The following is an 18,231-nucleotide window of genomic DNA, read 5'->3' as shown; positions in this document are numbered from 1 at the left end:
AAAAATTTCTAAGTTTAATAGATTCGACAGGAGGTTTAAAGTTGTAAGCAGGTGTAGTCCTGGTCATGTTTATTCCATTTGGAACTGTAGCTCTTGGAGGCAATATTTCAACTGTGTTCAAGTCACCGAACAATGTCTTTTGAATACCATAATAATGGTCATAACCTTTTCAAGAAATACTTGGAAAAAAATTCCTGGAGAAATAATTTGAATGATTTAAAAAAAATTTTTTTAACCAGTTTGGCACCATTACAATCCTTTCTCTACTGGACTGGGGGACCTCACTAGGTTCCCTCTCCCACTCACCATTCCTGACTTCCTCCCTGGATGTTATATTTCTTGATTTACCTACATGGCTCATCTTTGGTTTCTGCCTCTCCCATGTGTCCTTAGTAGAAATGCTTTTGGTCAGTATATCTGCATGTCTATTTCTGTTATATTATGAAAAGTTATGTCACATTTAAATTACTCAATGTTTTAAAACAATAAACATATGAACCCCTATCGTATAACATAGCTATATTTTAAGTAACATTTAAAAATATATTTAATGTGTAAAAATTAAATTTATATATTCTTCAGTAATAATTTTTTTCAGTAAAACCACTGGGGGGTTCAGTTAAAATGCAAAACAGGGACAACTTTAGTATGTTAAAGTTCAATAATGATTGGTCAACATACATAAGAAAAACCTTTGTCTTTGTGTTAAAGTAAACATGCAGAGATTACAAAAAGGAATACTCTAAAAGTGATATCTTTGAGTAGATTTTAGCGACACATATAAAATATAAAGTACAAATACAAAATTTCAAAAAACTACAAAATTGTAAAAGAACTAAATTTACATGTATAGATAAATACATTGATTGCCTGGTACAGATATTAGTATTAAACATGAATCATTTTCCCAAACTCCTTGACAGTCATTACCTAAGACATTTTATTATATATCCTCCCCATTCATCAAAATAAAAACAGGGATGGGCCAGTGACAAATTTGAGAGAATCCAACCTCTACAGATTTATCCATAAACTGTGTAGGACTTGCCCTGGGTGCAACCATAAGACTTTTGAAAATAATATAGCTTACTATTAAAATATAGCTTACTACTAAAATACAGCTTACTATCTAAAATATGAACATATTTTGCATGTGCATTAAAAAAATCCAGAAATGCTTGGAGTAGCCCTATGTCACAGAGTTTCCTTGGGCGGGGGGAGGGGGGAAAATGGTCAATTGTCACACTTTTCTTCTAGTCAGATTTTTCTCAAATTCTTTAAAAATTCAAATGTGAATACAAATGCTTTCTGTCTAGAAACTTTAATGAAATGTTTATGTATAAGGCTATCATTCACACCAGATAATTATGAATTCATCTATTTTTGCAAAAGTTAACGACATTTTGGAAACCCTTAACAACAGTGTAATCTTTACATTCCTGGAAACCACTGGGAGGCCATTAGGGTGTGGTTACCTGGGTTTACTGAAGTCTGAGAAGTACATCTCTGCCAGCAGGTGCCACTGGATGCCCCCGTTGTTGCTGTACTGAAGGAGGACGCCCTCCTCTCTGCTGTCGGGCTTGTTACACGCCACACTCTCGCCGCCTATCTGGATGTAGAACTGGACAAAGTCCACCCAAGAAGTATCCAGATCCCAGCTCACCAGCTGTCTTTTCCCAGCCTTGCCAAAGGACAGAAACACCACAGGTTCAATGATCTGGGAGCTCCTAGGCATTTTGTTGTTTTAGTTTTAAATTCATACGAGCATGCTAGCACTATATGGAGATGATTTTGTCACCATTTATTGTTGAAAGGAGCAGTTGCGCCATTTAATTGTCTCTGCTTTGGTTCTGGTAACTGTTCCTGGATACATTCGAATAGTCTCTATATCACTGATTGCTAGACCTGGTTATGAGATCCTTGGGAATTGCTAATTACACCAAAGAGTATTCAAAAGTCTTTAAAAATAAAATAAAAATTAATTTAAATGAAAACACTTCCAATGTTTGTTTTGTGAATGTCCCCCAGGCAGAGTACGGGAGAATTTGATAGAGATCAGTTGGAGCTGGGTTTGAATCTCAGCCCCATTATTCATGCTGTTCATTAGCTGTGTGACCTTTCTGAGCGTTTACTTTCCTCAAAGGTACAATATGGCAACTATACCTTCCTCAGAGGGTTTTGTGATAATTGGATGAAATAACATTTTGCAGGAAACTTGCCTAGCACACTGAATGTCTTCCCGGGAGGTATGCCTGGACCTCCTCCAGGCATAAAAGTGAAACAGGCTTAAGATAGAAACTTTATTTTTATTTTAATATATTTTATTGATTTTTTACAGAGAGGAAGGGAGAGGGATAGAGAGTTAGAAACATCGATGGGAGAGAAACCAAGGTACATGCCCTTGACCGGAATCGAACCTGGGACCCTTGAGTCTGCAGGCTGACGCTCTATCCACTGAGCCAAACCGGTTAGGGCAAGATAGAAGATTTACAAAACAAAAGAGTACTTGAATCTCTCAGGCTCCCAGTCCCTGTGTCAGTCTCTTTCTGTTTCCCACTTGAAATGGAGAGATTGGGAGGGACCATTTAAATACGTTTTTACTACCACTACATGGCCTCTTTGTGTCTTAAATATGTTAAAAATTCCATCAAATCCAGCAACTTGTTTCCTTTACTTAGTGTGTTCCCTACATGTCACAGTCCTGTTGTAAGGTGTTAGATAGAAATTGACAATGTTTGTCATGATTGCTGTTGTGTGTAAATAGGTTTGTGCTAATGAGATTGAAAAAAAAAAAGGCTTGATCATGAGATTCTTCCACCCAGATTCTGCTAAAACGAACCCACGGTCTGCTCTGAACTGGTCTTGGAGAGCTCCTACGAAGTTCACTTAAAAATTGGGAAGAAACACTGAGATAGGGTACTCAGTTTAGAGAAAAACACCTCTGATACTTATCATTTTAACCCTACTCAAATTCACTAAGTTAATTAAGAAAGGGTTTCAGTTATGAGTCACAGGGAAATGTTTGGAGCTAATTAAAGGAGAACATTGTTACTGAAAAATCTAAAGCCAATTAAGAGATCCCCACCCCGGCAAAAGGGGGTTCCAGTGAAAAAAGCATTGAAATTAATCCTGACACAGGAACTTACTAGTTGGAACGCTCAATTTTAAATATGTATTTGAGGAAATCTTAAAAGTAATATGTATTTTCAATGTGCTATAGGTGCTTTTGATTTTTCTTGTTGAAGTAGTGTGAGAAATACCTCAGAGATTATTATAATCTGGCCTAGAATTTTCATGTTTTAGGATCATTACAGGAAGAGTGATTTTGAGAAGAAAAACTACAGAACCTAGCTGGTTAATTCTAATCCAGCAAACTCCTATGAAAAACTTGGCATGTGAAAGGAACTAAGCCAGAAGGAGAAAGATCTAAGGTGTGAATTATAAAAATCCTATTATCCCAACTAGTTGGTTGGAATGATTGGACTATTGTGAAATTCACCTAGCAGTGTTATTTTTCCAGGAGACTATGGTGTTGGTCTCCAGAGGTTTTGCAAGAGTGTTTTGTGGGATTTTTGTAAATGGTGGAAAATATCGTACGAGTGGTTGGCTTGGCACTGAAGATGTTTTTTTACTAGAGAATAGCACAAACCCCTTTCTTTTGTTCAGTGACTCGAAATGCTGAACATTGTTCTAAAGGAAGGAAAAAGACTCATGGCAAACTTTGTGTCAGAATTTAGAATGTGATGTGACACGTGCTTTTCAGTTTCCCTATTACACTACGATCAGGGTAGTTGTGTGTGCATGTGTAGACATATACTCACATGGAATGTGTGCATGCATGTGTGTTGGAGTAACAGGTTAAGGATCTCCTTCTCCCTGGAGTGTGGCAAATATCTTCCCATTTCCCCTCAACATTCTAGGTTAAAACAGCTTTCTGCTTTAAGGGTTTCGATAAAATAAAACAAATTTTCAAGGAAATGTCTCCAGGCTTTAGAGCCTTTAAAATAAAACTTATTAAAACACTTCATAAAGCTTCACCTTTTAACTCCCATTAAAACCTTTTAAAATCAAATGCCACTATAAAAACAAATCTACTATATTAACCTGAAAATAACCATTTCTTTAGACCCTTTTGCTGTTTTCCATTTTTCATTCATTTATTCATTCATTCACTAATTCCTTTCTTCAACAAATATTTGGTGCCAATTGTACAAACTCAAAAGGACAATTCATGGAAATGTGCAGTGACAGTAAGGACAACTTAGGGCTGCAGACCAAGTTCTAGTCCTTGTTGATCCCATTTAGTCACATAATCATTTATCAATTCTCCAGTCTATTCAGTCTTGAGGGTATTTATTGATATGTCAATGCCTAGCACAAGGCATGCATTTCTGAGTTGCACATCTTATCTAGTGCTGGCTCAGTCAGCAGGGATGCACCTTACTGGGCACTATGAGAAAAAAAAGTTAATCTATATTTGTACAGAACACAGATGAGAGTGAAATTAAAAATGAAGATATCAGTGTAGTTTGTCATAGTTCCAGAAAGCTCCATGGAAGCAGCCGGATTTGAGCAGGATGTTGCAAGGTTTATATGGATACAGAGACGATCGAAGGCACAATGTAGGCAGTTAAGACTAAGCAGACAGGGAAATTGGAGAGACCTGGGATGATTTGGAGAGCTTCTTTTATGGGGCAGAGGGCTCATGTTCATAAAGAGAAAATAAGTTACACATTAGGGCAATAGTACTGGAGACCACCTTGGATATTTGTGCTGGAACAGTAACAGGACAGAAGCATATTTCTATATAAATCAATCGAGGGTGGTTTAAAAGGTCTGCAGAGCCCTCCCTCCCTTTGGGTTACTGCCTCTTCCCTATTTCAATCATACTGACTGGTGGGGCTGCCAAACTGTGTATCCTACCTCTGCCAAAGGAGTGAGTAGGTGACTCTGGCTGTGCCAATCACAGCACACCATTCCCCAGGACACTCTGACTGGCCAATCAGAAACCTTCCCCAGAATTGTCTATGGAGCCGCTGAGAAAGCTCTGTGCCCATGGTTCCAATCTCATAATGACAAGCTGACCTGAAAATAGCTTGTTCTCCAGGGGAGAGCTCTGTGGGCATTCGAGTTTCAGGTTCCAGATATCTCTGAGGCCAGTTCGACCTAAGCACTCCTTGTGTTTTGATTACATGAACAAATTTTCCTCCTTTTTTCTTATGCTAGCTTCTCTCACTTAGAATTCAGAACAGATCTCACTGACACAAGAGAAAAAAGTAAAAGAAAACAATGATCCTCAAATATTTTGACAAAAATCAAGGGAGAAAGCTGGATTGAGCTGGGAAGAGAATTATTTTACTTTGAAATGCTGATTTTTAAGTAGTGCCAGGGCGTATATGGGGAAATATTTAATGATAACAATTTGTAATTTAGTCTCATAAGATGTAATTATGATAACTAACACTTATTGAGCTATTTCTATGTGCCCAACACTATTCTTTATTCTTTACTTGCATTAACTAACTTAACCCTCCCAATATCACACTTTATAGTTGAGAAAATTGAGATACATAAAAATGTTATAACTGTGCAAGGTGAAACAATGATTGAGGTTTGCAGGCCAGTTACAAACCCAGGTAGTTTGATTCCAGGTATCATCTTAAATTAAGTGTAAGAAATAGTGATATATAACTTGATATCCTCAAAATATGTGTATGTACACACACATGCTATTTGGAGTGTTAGAGTACATATTGGTTAAGAATTCATAATCTTGTTTTAATATTGATACTTAAGGGAGATACAATCTTTCCATTTCTGCACAATTATATAGTGTATCTGGATCTATGCAATGTATATAGTAACTTATTGACTATTATCTCTAACAATAAGGCCTCGGGGACTTTCAATGTCAATGGATAGGAAATATCATTAAATGGAATCCCTTCCCAATTTTCTGTCTTGTTTACTTGCTGATTCTTTGTTCTGCACCTGCATCAAAACAAAACCTGTACCTATTTTTGCATATGCATACATTAACTTGTTTGGGATTTCTGCCCAAGTTCCCCAATATATCCACCCTTCATCCACACTTGTGTGCTTGTTACGTGATGATGAGTGGGACATTTCCAATTGTCCTAGAATTGGTGGCTGCAGTGCCTGCTGGAAAGGATTGGTGTTTAGTACCCCACATTCTATATTGGGGCTAGACACACTGTCAGGTTCTAGAGAACAGAAACTGCTTCCCCTCCAGTCCTTTTGGAGACAATATGGAGAGATGAATTGGAGGAGGAAGGAAGAAAAGAATGCCCTGCCTAGACTGTAGCAAAGGAGTTGGATCCCAGTCCCCTATCCCTAACCAAGCAACATGGGTGGGAGTTGTTCTAAGAGAATCTGGCTGGCACCTCAGTCCCTAGCTGGTGTCTATTGACCTGCCTGCCCAACCTGTGCTGCCACTGGGGAAGCTGAGCCCTGCCAGAGTAACTTCTATGCAGAGTCTGTTGCTATGGACGTCATGTCTGTGCACCCCAAACTCATGTTGAAAGCCTAACTCACAAAAGGATGGTATTAGGAGGTAGGGCCCTTGGCAAGTAATTAGGTTATGAGGCTGGAGCCCTTATGATGGGATTCTGCTCTCACAGGAGAGACAGAAGGGAGCCTGCTTTTCCTCTCTCTGCTTTCTCCAAAGAAGACGGCATCTGCAAACTAGGAAGTGGTCCTCTCCAGACACCAAATCTGCTGGTGTTTTCATCTTCTTCCCAGCTTTTGGAACTTTGAGAAATGAATGTTTGCTGTTGAAGCCACCCAATGCTATTTTTTTAATGATATTTTTATACACAGTATTTTTGTTATAGTAGCCTGAATTGACAATCCCTCACCAGCAGGCACCAAATTGAGCCAAAATAGGACCCTAGATGTTTGCTCACCATGAAGAGCTGATCAGTTCCCTAGGAACAGCTCTGCAACCCACACCTCACCATTACTCCTCCTTCTCCCAATCATATTCTAGAGATTAATGGGTTGACAAATTTAATAAACACTTACAGAAGTGCTTTCTATGCATGAGGCACTGTACTCCGCAATTTACAACTACACTAATGCATTTAACCTGCAGAATAACCCTAATGAGACCGACACCCTCATTATCTCCACTTTACAGACGAGGAAGCCAACCCTAGAGAAGTTAAAGAATTTGGTCAAAGTCATGGAGCTAGAAAGCGGCAGTCTGGTTTCAGAGTTGACGTTTATAACTTCTAAACTCCACTACCTCCACCATCACTCACACCTTCACCCACCGGCCTGCATGTTCACACACCCTCCAAAGGCTGGGGTGAGAAGCGACCAAGACCCTGACTTACTCAAAGACCCCCAAGACACAAGACTGGCTGGCCCTGGAGGAAAGCATTAAGATTTAAATCAGATACGAGAGGGGCAGGATGTTAAAACTGGCCTAATCTAGATTTGAAGTAACTAAGAACAATCATAAAGTTATAAAAGTTTCCCAGATGTAGCTAAGGGATAGGAACTTAACAAAGCCAAGTTAGAAGCAGGGAATATGGGGGGGGGGAACCCCCATCTCATATCTATGCCTTCTGAGTTTGGACTGCTCCATAAATCAGTTACATATTGAAATAGTCATTGCCCTGATCATTGTTCCCATGCTTTAGTCATGACTTAGTCATCACTTTTCTCCGCTCTAAGTCATACCTTGCTGAAATACAGGGATGATCCAGAAGAGATGACCCCACATCCTTGTTCTGGCTTTACAACTTCTCCCCCAATAACTTCTTGCCAGTCAGACTCCCAACCATTCTGGTTCTCAAAGTCTGACATAATTGTAGAAGGAAGAGCAGCTTCCGGGTGGCATTCAGTGCCTTGATATCCCTGGTCACACCTAGAGAGAGGAGAGCCAAGCAAAGAAGTCATAGTCTCATCTGTGAGGGCCATGGCCATGTGACCTGCAACATTTCCTATGTCTCACTTTTGCTCTGGGCTTCAGCATTCACATGAGAGTTTTCTCTACAGTGTTAATCTGTATATGCGGTCATAACAACCTTCAGTTTTGCACACCACAAAACAAGGAATAGAATCTTTTCTTAAAAGAAACAATGCTGTAACAGGGAACTCTGGCACCAGGTAGTAATGAAGAAGGATATGAATGTCTGTGTGTGCATGCATGTGCACATGTGTGTGTGTGCATGGTTGGGGTGGGGAGAGGGAATAGTGGGATTTTCCTGTAGCCTTGAAAAGTCACATATAAATGTTTCCTCAACTAACATGTAACTCTGGCCACATTTTCTCATTTCTCTTCCTGATTAAATTACATCTCTTTTAGAGTCTTTCAGTATTCAAGTGTGTTCCTATCTCATCCTCATTAGCTATAATCACCATCTCCTCTTGTATACAACTTTGAGCTTCTGGTGAAGTGGGCAGGACAGCCTGTAGCAGCTGTCTGAGTACTGCTTTAAGACTGTCAGGGAAAAGAAGGGAAACAATTGCAAGGCTCTTTTAACTACCAAGGAGAACTTTGGAACTAATTAATAAACTCTGAAGTTTAGACCCAAGAGGCCTTGGTTGAGATGAGATTTTCAAGTTTAGAATGTATGGCTTTGTACTAATTTATATGTAACAATATCTTTAAATCTACAATAAGAACAGAAAAGAGGGTCATTTTCTTTGGGCTATTTCATTATTTATCAGTCTATCCACATAACTAATGACAACTGCAGTTGGGTCCCTATAAAACAAATCCTGGGAAGCAGAAGCTCAGTCCCACTTTCTGATGTGTATACCTGCACATGCCGTGGTCACAGGAGCCGTGCCCGCTGCACATGTTTGGGCACTGCTGGCCAATGTAGATGCTGTCCAAAGCCCACTCGTCCTGGGCTGTGTAATAGCTCTGACTCCAGCGGAAGCGGGTGGCACTGGACCTAGAAATGGGACAGTCATAAAAAACAATATTTTAACTGACATCTGGTAGTACAGACAAAAAATATCCAAGTTCAAAATCTTTCAGATAACCAACTTTCTGGAACTTGCATTTGGCTGCTAATCATTTTTCTGTAGTTCAATTTTAAGTCAATTACCACCCAATTCAACAATTTTATCATGAAAGAAAATTAAAAAGAAATTTCCTTATTTTGTATATACCTTAGTTTAATTTGAGACGTTTTATTTTAATTGGAGACATTTCAAAAAAAAATAAAGCTCATATTTTTTGTTGTATTTACATAGAGATTTGATGCTAGGAAAAGAAATAAAGTAAGATATTTAAGAAAAATAAAGATATATACTAAACAGCTTCTCTCTTACAGATGAAAATGTAAAGTGTTTAACTTAGAGTAATACCATTTCTTATACTAAACACATGAGCAGTTATTGGAAGACTTCCAGTTACCTCTTTGTAGAAAACTAAAGTTTTCTTGGGGATATTGTTTCGGGATTGAGGGGACATGTGACGATATATTATATTGCAAGTATAGCCCTAGCTAGTTTGGCTCAGTGGATAGAGGGTCGGGTCGGCACAAGTATGAACAACTAGGTGCTAAATTCTGCTTATTATTTCTGAAACATTAACTTGCTTAGGTTTCATGGACAAGCTGATGTTAAGTGGAGATGAGAAGTTGAACAATCCATTAGAGAAACACTTGGGACCTTAATTCATTTAAACCGGATATAAAGTCTAAATAAGATAATATTTTGAGATCAATGTCAAAGGTTTTCATTCTTTGATGACCACAAAAAAATTCTTTTAAAATTGCATCATATTTTTCACCTCTGGGAATTTTCAGGGACCCATAATGACTTCTTTTTGGTCAAAGTGAAAAAAGGAAAAAAATTGCAGAATTAACGTGCATGCTCAGTTCCATTGATTAAACCTTCCCCAAGCACACCATCTACAGCTACACTTGATCTTAATGGCCCTGAATAATCCATTAAAGTCTCCTGCATCAATTACCCACATATTAAATACTCCCTAAGTACATAACAGACTGTGAAAATCCAGACTAAGCCCTTACTGTTTGTTTTACCAATGATCTGTGGCTAATAGGTTGCATTTTCAATCCTAGTAGGATAATTCCAGGTTCACTGAGCTGCACCCAGTACACACAGGTTTGTTGCATATCAGAGCTCGTCATACAATAGTACAGATGCAACTCCTCTATGGAAATAGTTTATATTTGTAACCTAACAACCATTGCAATTTACATAATCCCATTAAGAAATGGTTTTTAGAAAAACCTACTATAAAATAGGTACATATTCTTAGGGCATAGAGCCCTACAGAAAAGAAGTAAATTCAGACTTGTGCATCAGTGTCATGAAAAGGAGAGATGACTATATTCTTTTGTGATTCATTATAATCTGAGTCAAGTCTAGGGCCACAGGAGACTAGACTGTGAGCTCTTTTGGGGAGAGAGATATCTTTTGTCTCAATAGTTTGCACTGGAACAGAAAAAAAAAATAGGCGTACAAAAAAGGTCTGCTAAAAAAAAATGAGTAAGTGAGTAGAGCAACAGGCCAAGAAAGGGCAGCCTGGTTCTGACTTCTGTAGGCAACGAAGTGAAGAATGTTCTAGGAGTTAGGGGACCCGACTCCCAGGACCCTCGCTCTGTAATTTATCATCTGTGTGACCTTTAGTGAGAAATGCAAGCCTTCAGGGTCTTCTCATTCCTCACCTCTCAAATAAAGGAACTGGACAAAATGATCGCTAAGATCCCTTCCAGCTCATAAATTTAATGATGACTTTGGTGGTTTGTTGACCAAGTTTATTTTATTCATAGACACATGTCAACATGAAAACCATAGCATACATTATTTTGAGGTTTTGATATTTCAAATGTTAAAATAGGGTTGGAGGATTTCAGAAACCTGTCCTAGATTTCCCAGTTTATTTATGCTTCTAAATAGTCAGATGTAGACACATTCTACACTCTTTTTCTGATTAAACTGATCCTTACATGTGTCCTATAAACTCTTGAAAAAGACATTTCCTTAAATAAAAAGCTTAAGCCCAGCTGGTGTGGCTCAGTGGTTGAACGTCAACCCATGCACTAAGAGGTCATGGGTTGGATTCCGGGTCAGGACACATGTCTGGGTTGCAGGTTCGATCCCCAGCAGGGGGCGTGTAGGAGGCAGCTGATTTATGTTGATATTTCTATCTCTCTCTCCCTCTCCCTTTCTCTCTCTCTAAAAGTCAATACAAACATATTTTAAAAAATAAATAAAAAGCTTAAAATGGACTGTTCAAGTTAAAATTACAACCCACAGTTTAATGTGCTGATGTTAACAGAAAAGGAAGCCAAAAGAGGTCAAATATTGACTTCATATTTAGTGAGAAAAAAAAATTAGTCCTTTGAGCAATCTCTAGCTGGTCACATGTGAGAAGACAAGATGTGAGGTCGCTGATTTGCAGCTGCATCACTGATAAAAACTGCTCTCAATACAAATATTTAATTCACCAATTCTCTCTTTATTTTTTACTCTCTCTCCCTCTCTCCTGGTCTCTGTCACATTTTCAGGAGAAAAATATCTTTGGATTGAGCCTGAAAGTGGAACTACTGCTCTGTGGATCACAAAATGAAGTTGGCTTACATTTAAAAACCAAACTTTATGGATTCCCCAAAGCAACAAAACTTGATAGTGTTTCCTTCATTACATTTCCCCCCATATAAACTTCTAGACGGAACTAAAATAACTCTGAGTCATCTCTTGATAGTTAGGTAATCTGAGGAATCAAGGTAAACGAGGGCTGACTAAATATTGTATTTTCCACCTTCAGAGTTACTGCAATTACATTTATCCAATTATTCTGAAACTCATTCAGACATTAGGTGTTGATTTGTTTATGAAGTCAGCAACTGACAGCTGCTCCTGTCTCATTAGGCCCTGTTCTTATGTAAATGTCTCTCATAAAAACAAAATTAATTTTCATTGGGTAACAAATGCTCAGTTCATATACAATAAAATTTCTCTGAGCAGGTGTATACATATTAAATATTCCCACTCTCAGTTGCTCTATCTAGAATATTTTCTGAAGTTAACAGATCTATGATAATGCAGGGACCACATTTGCTTGTATGCATTCAATTTATAGCTGCATATGCTTGAATCAAAACAGCAGAACAAAGATCTGCCAAAAGGAATACTGCATCAGACTAAACTACACTCCCTTTCCCCAATGCTTGAGAAAAACATGTTATTTTCAGAAGTTTCAAATGAATATGATAAATAAAATTATCAAGAAAGCCAAGGAGAATAAATGTACTTTATCCTTATGGCAGAACTTCTAAGCATTATAGATCCAAAGCAATGATAATAGCCAGTCGAACTTTTTTTGAAATATGGCAATAATGTTTAGTGTAAGTATTAGTCAGTAGAAATATTAAAATAAATACCCTATAGGGTTGCTTGCTTTCAAAAAATATTTTTACTTTCTTTACCCAGAGATTTGAAGAAAATTTGGAAAAGCAGAATTCAATTATCTAGAACTCAATTATCTAGTAGAATTCAATTATCTAGTAGAGGAATAATCTAGTAGATTTATTTTCTGTTTGCAAAAAGAGATGCTTTGTAATAAAACATCTCTTTAGTTCACTTAGGCATATTGAATTAAATTCTATTTAATTTTCCAACATTTAATGAGCACCCCAACTACATGGCAGGCAGTGTGTAGGAACAAAACAGCTAAGGGTCAGTTAATATATTTCCTCATAAGTGTCCAATAAACATGGATGAGAATTGGTCTTTTCTGACTACTATACTAAAACTTTCAACTCAGTGGTCTATCTTTTAAACTAAGAAATAACAATGCAATATACACTCTGAGTGTAAAATACTCCACAAAAGGTGTTTTTTTAATTAAAAATTTTTCAAAATTGGTTTTAGAGAGAAGGGAGAGAGAGAGAGAGAGAGAGAGAGAGAGAGAGAGAGAGAGAGAGAGAGAGAGAGAGATTGGCTGCCTCCTGTATGTGCCGTGACAGGGGATTGAACCTACAACCTAGATATGTGCCCTGAATGGGAATTGAACCCACCACATTTTAGTTCATGGGACGATGCTCCAACCAACTAAGCCACACTGGCCAAGGCTGCAAAGTTGTTTTTTTTTTTTTTTTTAATAAAAATAATACTTTTGGAAATAGCTTAAATTACATCAATAAAAATAATAGTTTATGGAGCGATGTCAGAAGAATGGTGGTCTGAGAGGTTCCTCTGGTCTCTCTCCTTGAAGTTGCAACAAGATGAATAGCTAGAATTCAACAAAGGATTCCTGCTCCACACACAGACACTGCTGAGAGATCCCATGCACTGAAACATCTGAAGGTGCTCAAATCAGAGCAAACAGGGGAGGTGGGAACGGAGAAGAGCAGATACCGGTGTCATGGAGGCAGCTATGAGCTCACTATGAGTCTCAAAAGAGGGGAGGAATCAGATTGGTGCCTGCACTCCCTGCTGCCCCCCCAAGGAACAGAGATACAGTGAGTGTTCCTGCCTGAGTGATGGGTGCGTGCTGCAGCTGAGCCCAGTGAAAGTGCATAGGTGCCATGGTGTTGTCTGGTGGTCCTACAACCTCCTAGAGCTAGCAGTGGGTGTCAGGCTACAGAGCATATTATCTGCAGTCCTGAGAACTGGAGAGGCAGAAGCATTTTTCCCTTAGTGGTGGGCACACCCTGTGACGGATGGAGATACAGGTGCGGCAGCGAAGGTCTAGCAGTGGTCATTGCTGGGAGGAGAACAAAGCCATAAATGCAGCAGCTGGCCCCTTACAGCGCACTTTACTCCAACCCACCCTTGGCTGCACTGCCAGTAGCTTCTGGTTGCAGAGGACAGCGCTGAGATTGGAATCCCATTACCCATCACATTCCTCCATGGGGTTGGTGCCCTGAGACTGAGGTGAACTGGTCATAGAGGAGATGCCCACTACCTCAGGGAACACAGGGCATTTTCCACTGCCTAGCAGAGACCCCAGAAGCCAGAACAGTGCAATAGAAACTAAAAAACTGCACTTCAGTGCCACCTTCTGGTAAACAAACAAACAAACAAACAAACAAAAGGCTTATTCTTATCAACCTACTAGAGAAGTGCCTCTATTACAATAAAGTGTATTTCATTCCCATAGATGCCCAGTCAACTTTGCAGTCCTGGCCAGTGTGGCTTAGTTGGTTGGAGCATCATCCCATGCACTCAGATGTGATGGGTTCGATTCCCAGTCAGAACACTTACAGGAGAATAACAAAGGTAATGAGGCAGCTTAGAAAGAAAATAAAAATCTCCAGAAAATAAACTTAAAGACATGGACATAATGACAGAGAATTCAAGATTGCAGTTCTGAAAAAACACAACGAGATACAAGAAAACAGAGAAACAGTATAATGAACCCAGAAAGAAAATCTATGATCAAAAGGAGTACTTTACCAAATAGACTGAAACTTTTACAACAAACAAATAGAAATTCTGGAGCTCAAGAACTCAATAAAAGAGATGAAGAATGAACTAGTGAGTTTAGGAAACAGAGATGACCAGAAGGAGGAGAAAATTAGAGATATTAAAGATAGAAATATAGAAATGATATAGATGGAAGAAGAGAAATATTTGAGAGCAATAAAAATGAAAGAACTCTATTAGCCAGAGAACTATATAACTCCATAAGAGAGAGAAATATAAGAATAATGGGTATACCTGAAGGAGAAGAGAGAAGAAAACAGTCTATTCAAATATATAGTTGACAAGAAGGTCACAAATTAACAGAAAGAGCCGGATCCTTGAATCCAAGAAACAAACAGAACACCTAATTATCTCAATCCCAAAAGGCCTTCTCTAAAACACACATTGTATTAAAATTGTCAAAAATTAACTCAAAGAAGGAATTCTCAAGGCAGCCAGGAGAAAGAAGATGGTAACATATACAGGAAATCCCATTAGATTATCATTGGATTTTTCAGCAGAAACTCTATAAGCTTATGGAGTGGAATTAAATATTCAAATAATTGATAAAAAGTAGTTACCAGCCAAGGTTAATAAATCCAGCAGAGTTATCCTTTAGATATGAAGAAAAATAAAGACTTTTCTAGGAAAAACTACAAATATGTGGAAAGTAAACAACATGCTACTAAACAACAACTGTGTCAATAAAGACATAAAAGGGGAGATAAAAGATACATACAGAGAAGAGAATGACAATATGACATATGTCTATCTCAAGAAACAATAAAAATCCCCAATAAAGAACCTAACATTACTTCTTCAAGAACTAGGAAGAGAATAATTGCAGCCCAAAGTAAGCAGAAGGAAGGAAATAAAAAAAAAATTAGAGAAGAATTAAATAAAATAGAGAACAAAAAGACAATAAAAAATTAATACAAAAAGAGCTGATTCTTTGAAAAGATTAATAAAATTGACAAACCTCTGGCTAGAGGAGGAAAAAAAGAGAAAAGACTCATATAAACAAAAACAGAAATGAAAGAGGAGAGGTCACCGTACTCATCATAGATAAGAAAAGGATCACACTACAGTACTATGAAAGACTATATGCCACAAAATTCACTAACCTAAAAGAAAGGGACAAGTGATGGAAGGAGACTTGACTTTGGGTGGTGAACACACAATAAAATCTACAGATGATGTATTATAGAACTATACACTTGAAATCTTTATAATTTGATTAATCAATATTGCCCCAATAAATTTAATAAAAATATTTTAAAAACAGAATACAAAAAACCAATTAAGAATAGAGTTACCATATGACCTAACAATCCCTCTCTGGGTATCTACCCCCAAAATTTGCAGATATTTATTGGTAAAGATACATGTACCCCTATGTTCACTACAGTGTTATTCCTGATGACCAAGACATGGAAATAACCTAAGTGTCCTTCAATATATGAGTAGGTAAAGAAGATTCTTTACGGAATACTACTCAGCCTTAAGAAACAATGTAATACTGACATCTGTGACAACATGGATAGATCTTGAGAATATCATGCCAAGTGAAATAAATCAGACAGAAAAAGTCAAGATCTATATGATTTCACTCATGTGGGATGTAAAACTAAAAGTAACAAATGAATAAACAAGACAAACAAAAACTCATAGGTACAGATAATAGTATGGTGGTACCAGAGAGAGAGGGGAGTTGGAGGAGGTAGAAACGGTAAAGGGGGTCAAATACATGGTGATGAACACACAATGCAATATACAGATGATGTATCAGAATTGTACACTTAGAACTTATATAATTTTATTAACCAATGTCACCCCAGTACATTTAATTAAAAAAATAACAGTTTATAATGTTTTGGAAATGAAAAGACATCTCTAAAATACACTATTAATATTATCGTACCAGCATAATTTTGAAATTGCAGCCCACATGTCAATGAACAAAAATCAGTGTTTTTTGTTAAAATAATGAGGACAATATACTTAATGGTGAAATAATAAAAATAATAAACATTTGTAGCTTAGTAACAAGTGTGACCAGTATTTCAATTATTTAATGTGTTGTTTTTGTATCTTGCGAGATATACTTGGAATAGCATTGAAATGAAATACGTCTTGGTTATATCCCCAGCAGTAGATGTGAAAAAGTAGGATGTTAGAGAAAGAGGTGACTTGTTATGCAAAGCATGAATAGAGTACACAGAAAATGGCTCACAGTTGGATATAAAGAAATCTGTGGAAATCAAATTTCAAGCATCCCACTGACATAATGATGAATCTTAAAAAATCATCATGAAGGCAGTCTTATAAAATGCAGTAATTCAATCTTCAACTAAAGGAGGTATAATAATTCTAGGTTATCATCTAATCAATTTTTGGGTGTAGAGCCTAACTTTTATATAAAATAATCTAAGAAGGGTTTATTTAGCAATTTCCTCTTTACAAAAGGACTATGGGAAGGCAGATACCATAAAAAAATAGAATTCCTATCTCTTTTATGCTTTTTCTGTTACACAAATCACAGAATCTTCAAGCTTCGAACTGTGAGGGACCTTTAAGATCAACTAATTAAACATCTTCATTCCACTCATAAGGAATCAAGTTTGAAGAGGTTGTGAATAGTTAAAATCATGTGGTTAATCGGTCATTGGCAGAGACATACTGAGAACTCAGGGCTCCTAATTTCTAGTCCAAAGCTCTTTCTTGGGTGAGCTCATCCTGACCCAGCACTTTAAATAGTAAGCATAGCGTTCAACTCCTCAGCCCAAGCCTTGTTTCTGAGCTCTACATTCCTAAGTTCATTTGACTTAACAGTTCTGCTTGGATAGATAAGAATCTCAAACTTCACATCACAAAAATAAAACTCTTTTTAAAAAGTTATAGTTGGCATAAAATATTATGTTAGCTTCAGGTGTTGTGCAACACGGCAATTCAGCATTAATATAGGGTGTTGCAAAAAAATGTATACACACTTTGACAGCTGATCACTCACTTAGGTTTCACTCCTTTTTCAGGTTTAACTGATTTGCACTAATGGGTGAAGCCAGACTAAGATTTGAACAAAGAACATTTATTTTAAAGTGCCACTAGACTTCTTTATGGGGATACATAAAAGATAAAGTTTAACTTTCTCCCTAGTTACTTAGGATTCTGCTTCCTAGGAAATGATTTGTATTGTTACGGAAAGAATGTGAATAGAAAAAAAAAGTATGTTAAGCTTTTGAAATAAAAAGTAGGGCTATACAACAAGAAAACAGCCTTGCAAACCCAAACTATCTTGACACAGAAGTTTTTTGATCCTTGCATCATGTCAAACAAAAAGGAATGGGCTCACTGAGTTCTACCATAAAAAAAGCTGGGGTAAAAAGGTAGGTCAGAAAAAGCTAGGATAGTTCGAAAGCCAAATTTTCATGCATCTTGCCATTGTGTTCAACTTTTCTTCATATTCAAGTCATATGAACAGAGACAGTAAAAGTTAATGTGACAGCCATGTCTAAAAATGTCTCTCACCAGGTTTTCTGGGGAAGAAGCACGATGACTCTTCTCCACTGTGTGAACTCACTGGCATGGTAGATACTTGCTGATGTAAATTCCTGACAACTTGGCATACTTGGAAGGCATTCCTAAAAGAGAGTCAGGCATAAGTGAAAAAGAACTGGGAGAAACCTAACATCATAATATTAACCATTTGCATTATGGATGCAATCCCTGATTTTTCCTTTTGTGAAGCTAAAATATATGGGCAATAATTGAAATGAGATGGCACAATGGAATTAAATGCCTTCCAAA

At 37.5% G+C, this 18,231-nt stretch overlaps 1 protein-coding gene across 2 annotated transcripts in view; it reads right to left on the bottom strand.

The window, feature by feature from the left end:
* The window catches only part of RELN (reelin), a 439,320-nt gene that overhangs the window by 102,285 nt on the left and 318,804 nt on the right, over positions 1-18,231 (bottom strand). For both annotated transcript variants that reach the window (XM_036327598.1, XM_036327599.1), the window contains exons 22-25: positions 17,953-18,065; positions 8,793-8,930; positions 7,708-7,894; positions 1,476-1,681 (exon numbers count right to left, since the gene is read on the bottom strand). In XM_036327598.1, the coding sequence (XP_036183491.1) occupies positions 1,476-1,681; positions 7,708-7,894; positions 8,793-8,930; positions 17,953-18,065 (644 nt within the window). The remainder of the gene's footprint in view (positions 1-1,475; positions 1,682-7,707; positions 7,895-8,792; positions 8,931-17,952; positions 18,066-18,231) is intronic.

The sequence above is a fragment of the Myotis myotis genome, unplaced genomic scaffold (assembly GCF_014108235.1).
Source record: "Myotis myotis isolate mMyoMyo1 unplaced genomic scaffold, mMyoMyo1.p scaffold_m19_p_11, whole genome shotgun sequence".
Taxonomy (NCBI): domain Eukaryota; kingdom Metazoa; phylum Chordata; class Mammalia; order Chiroptera; family Vespertilionidae; genus Myotis; species Myotis myotis.
Note: the sequence above shows the minus strand (reverse complement) of the source record. Positions and strands in the feature narration are given on the sequence as shown.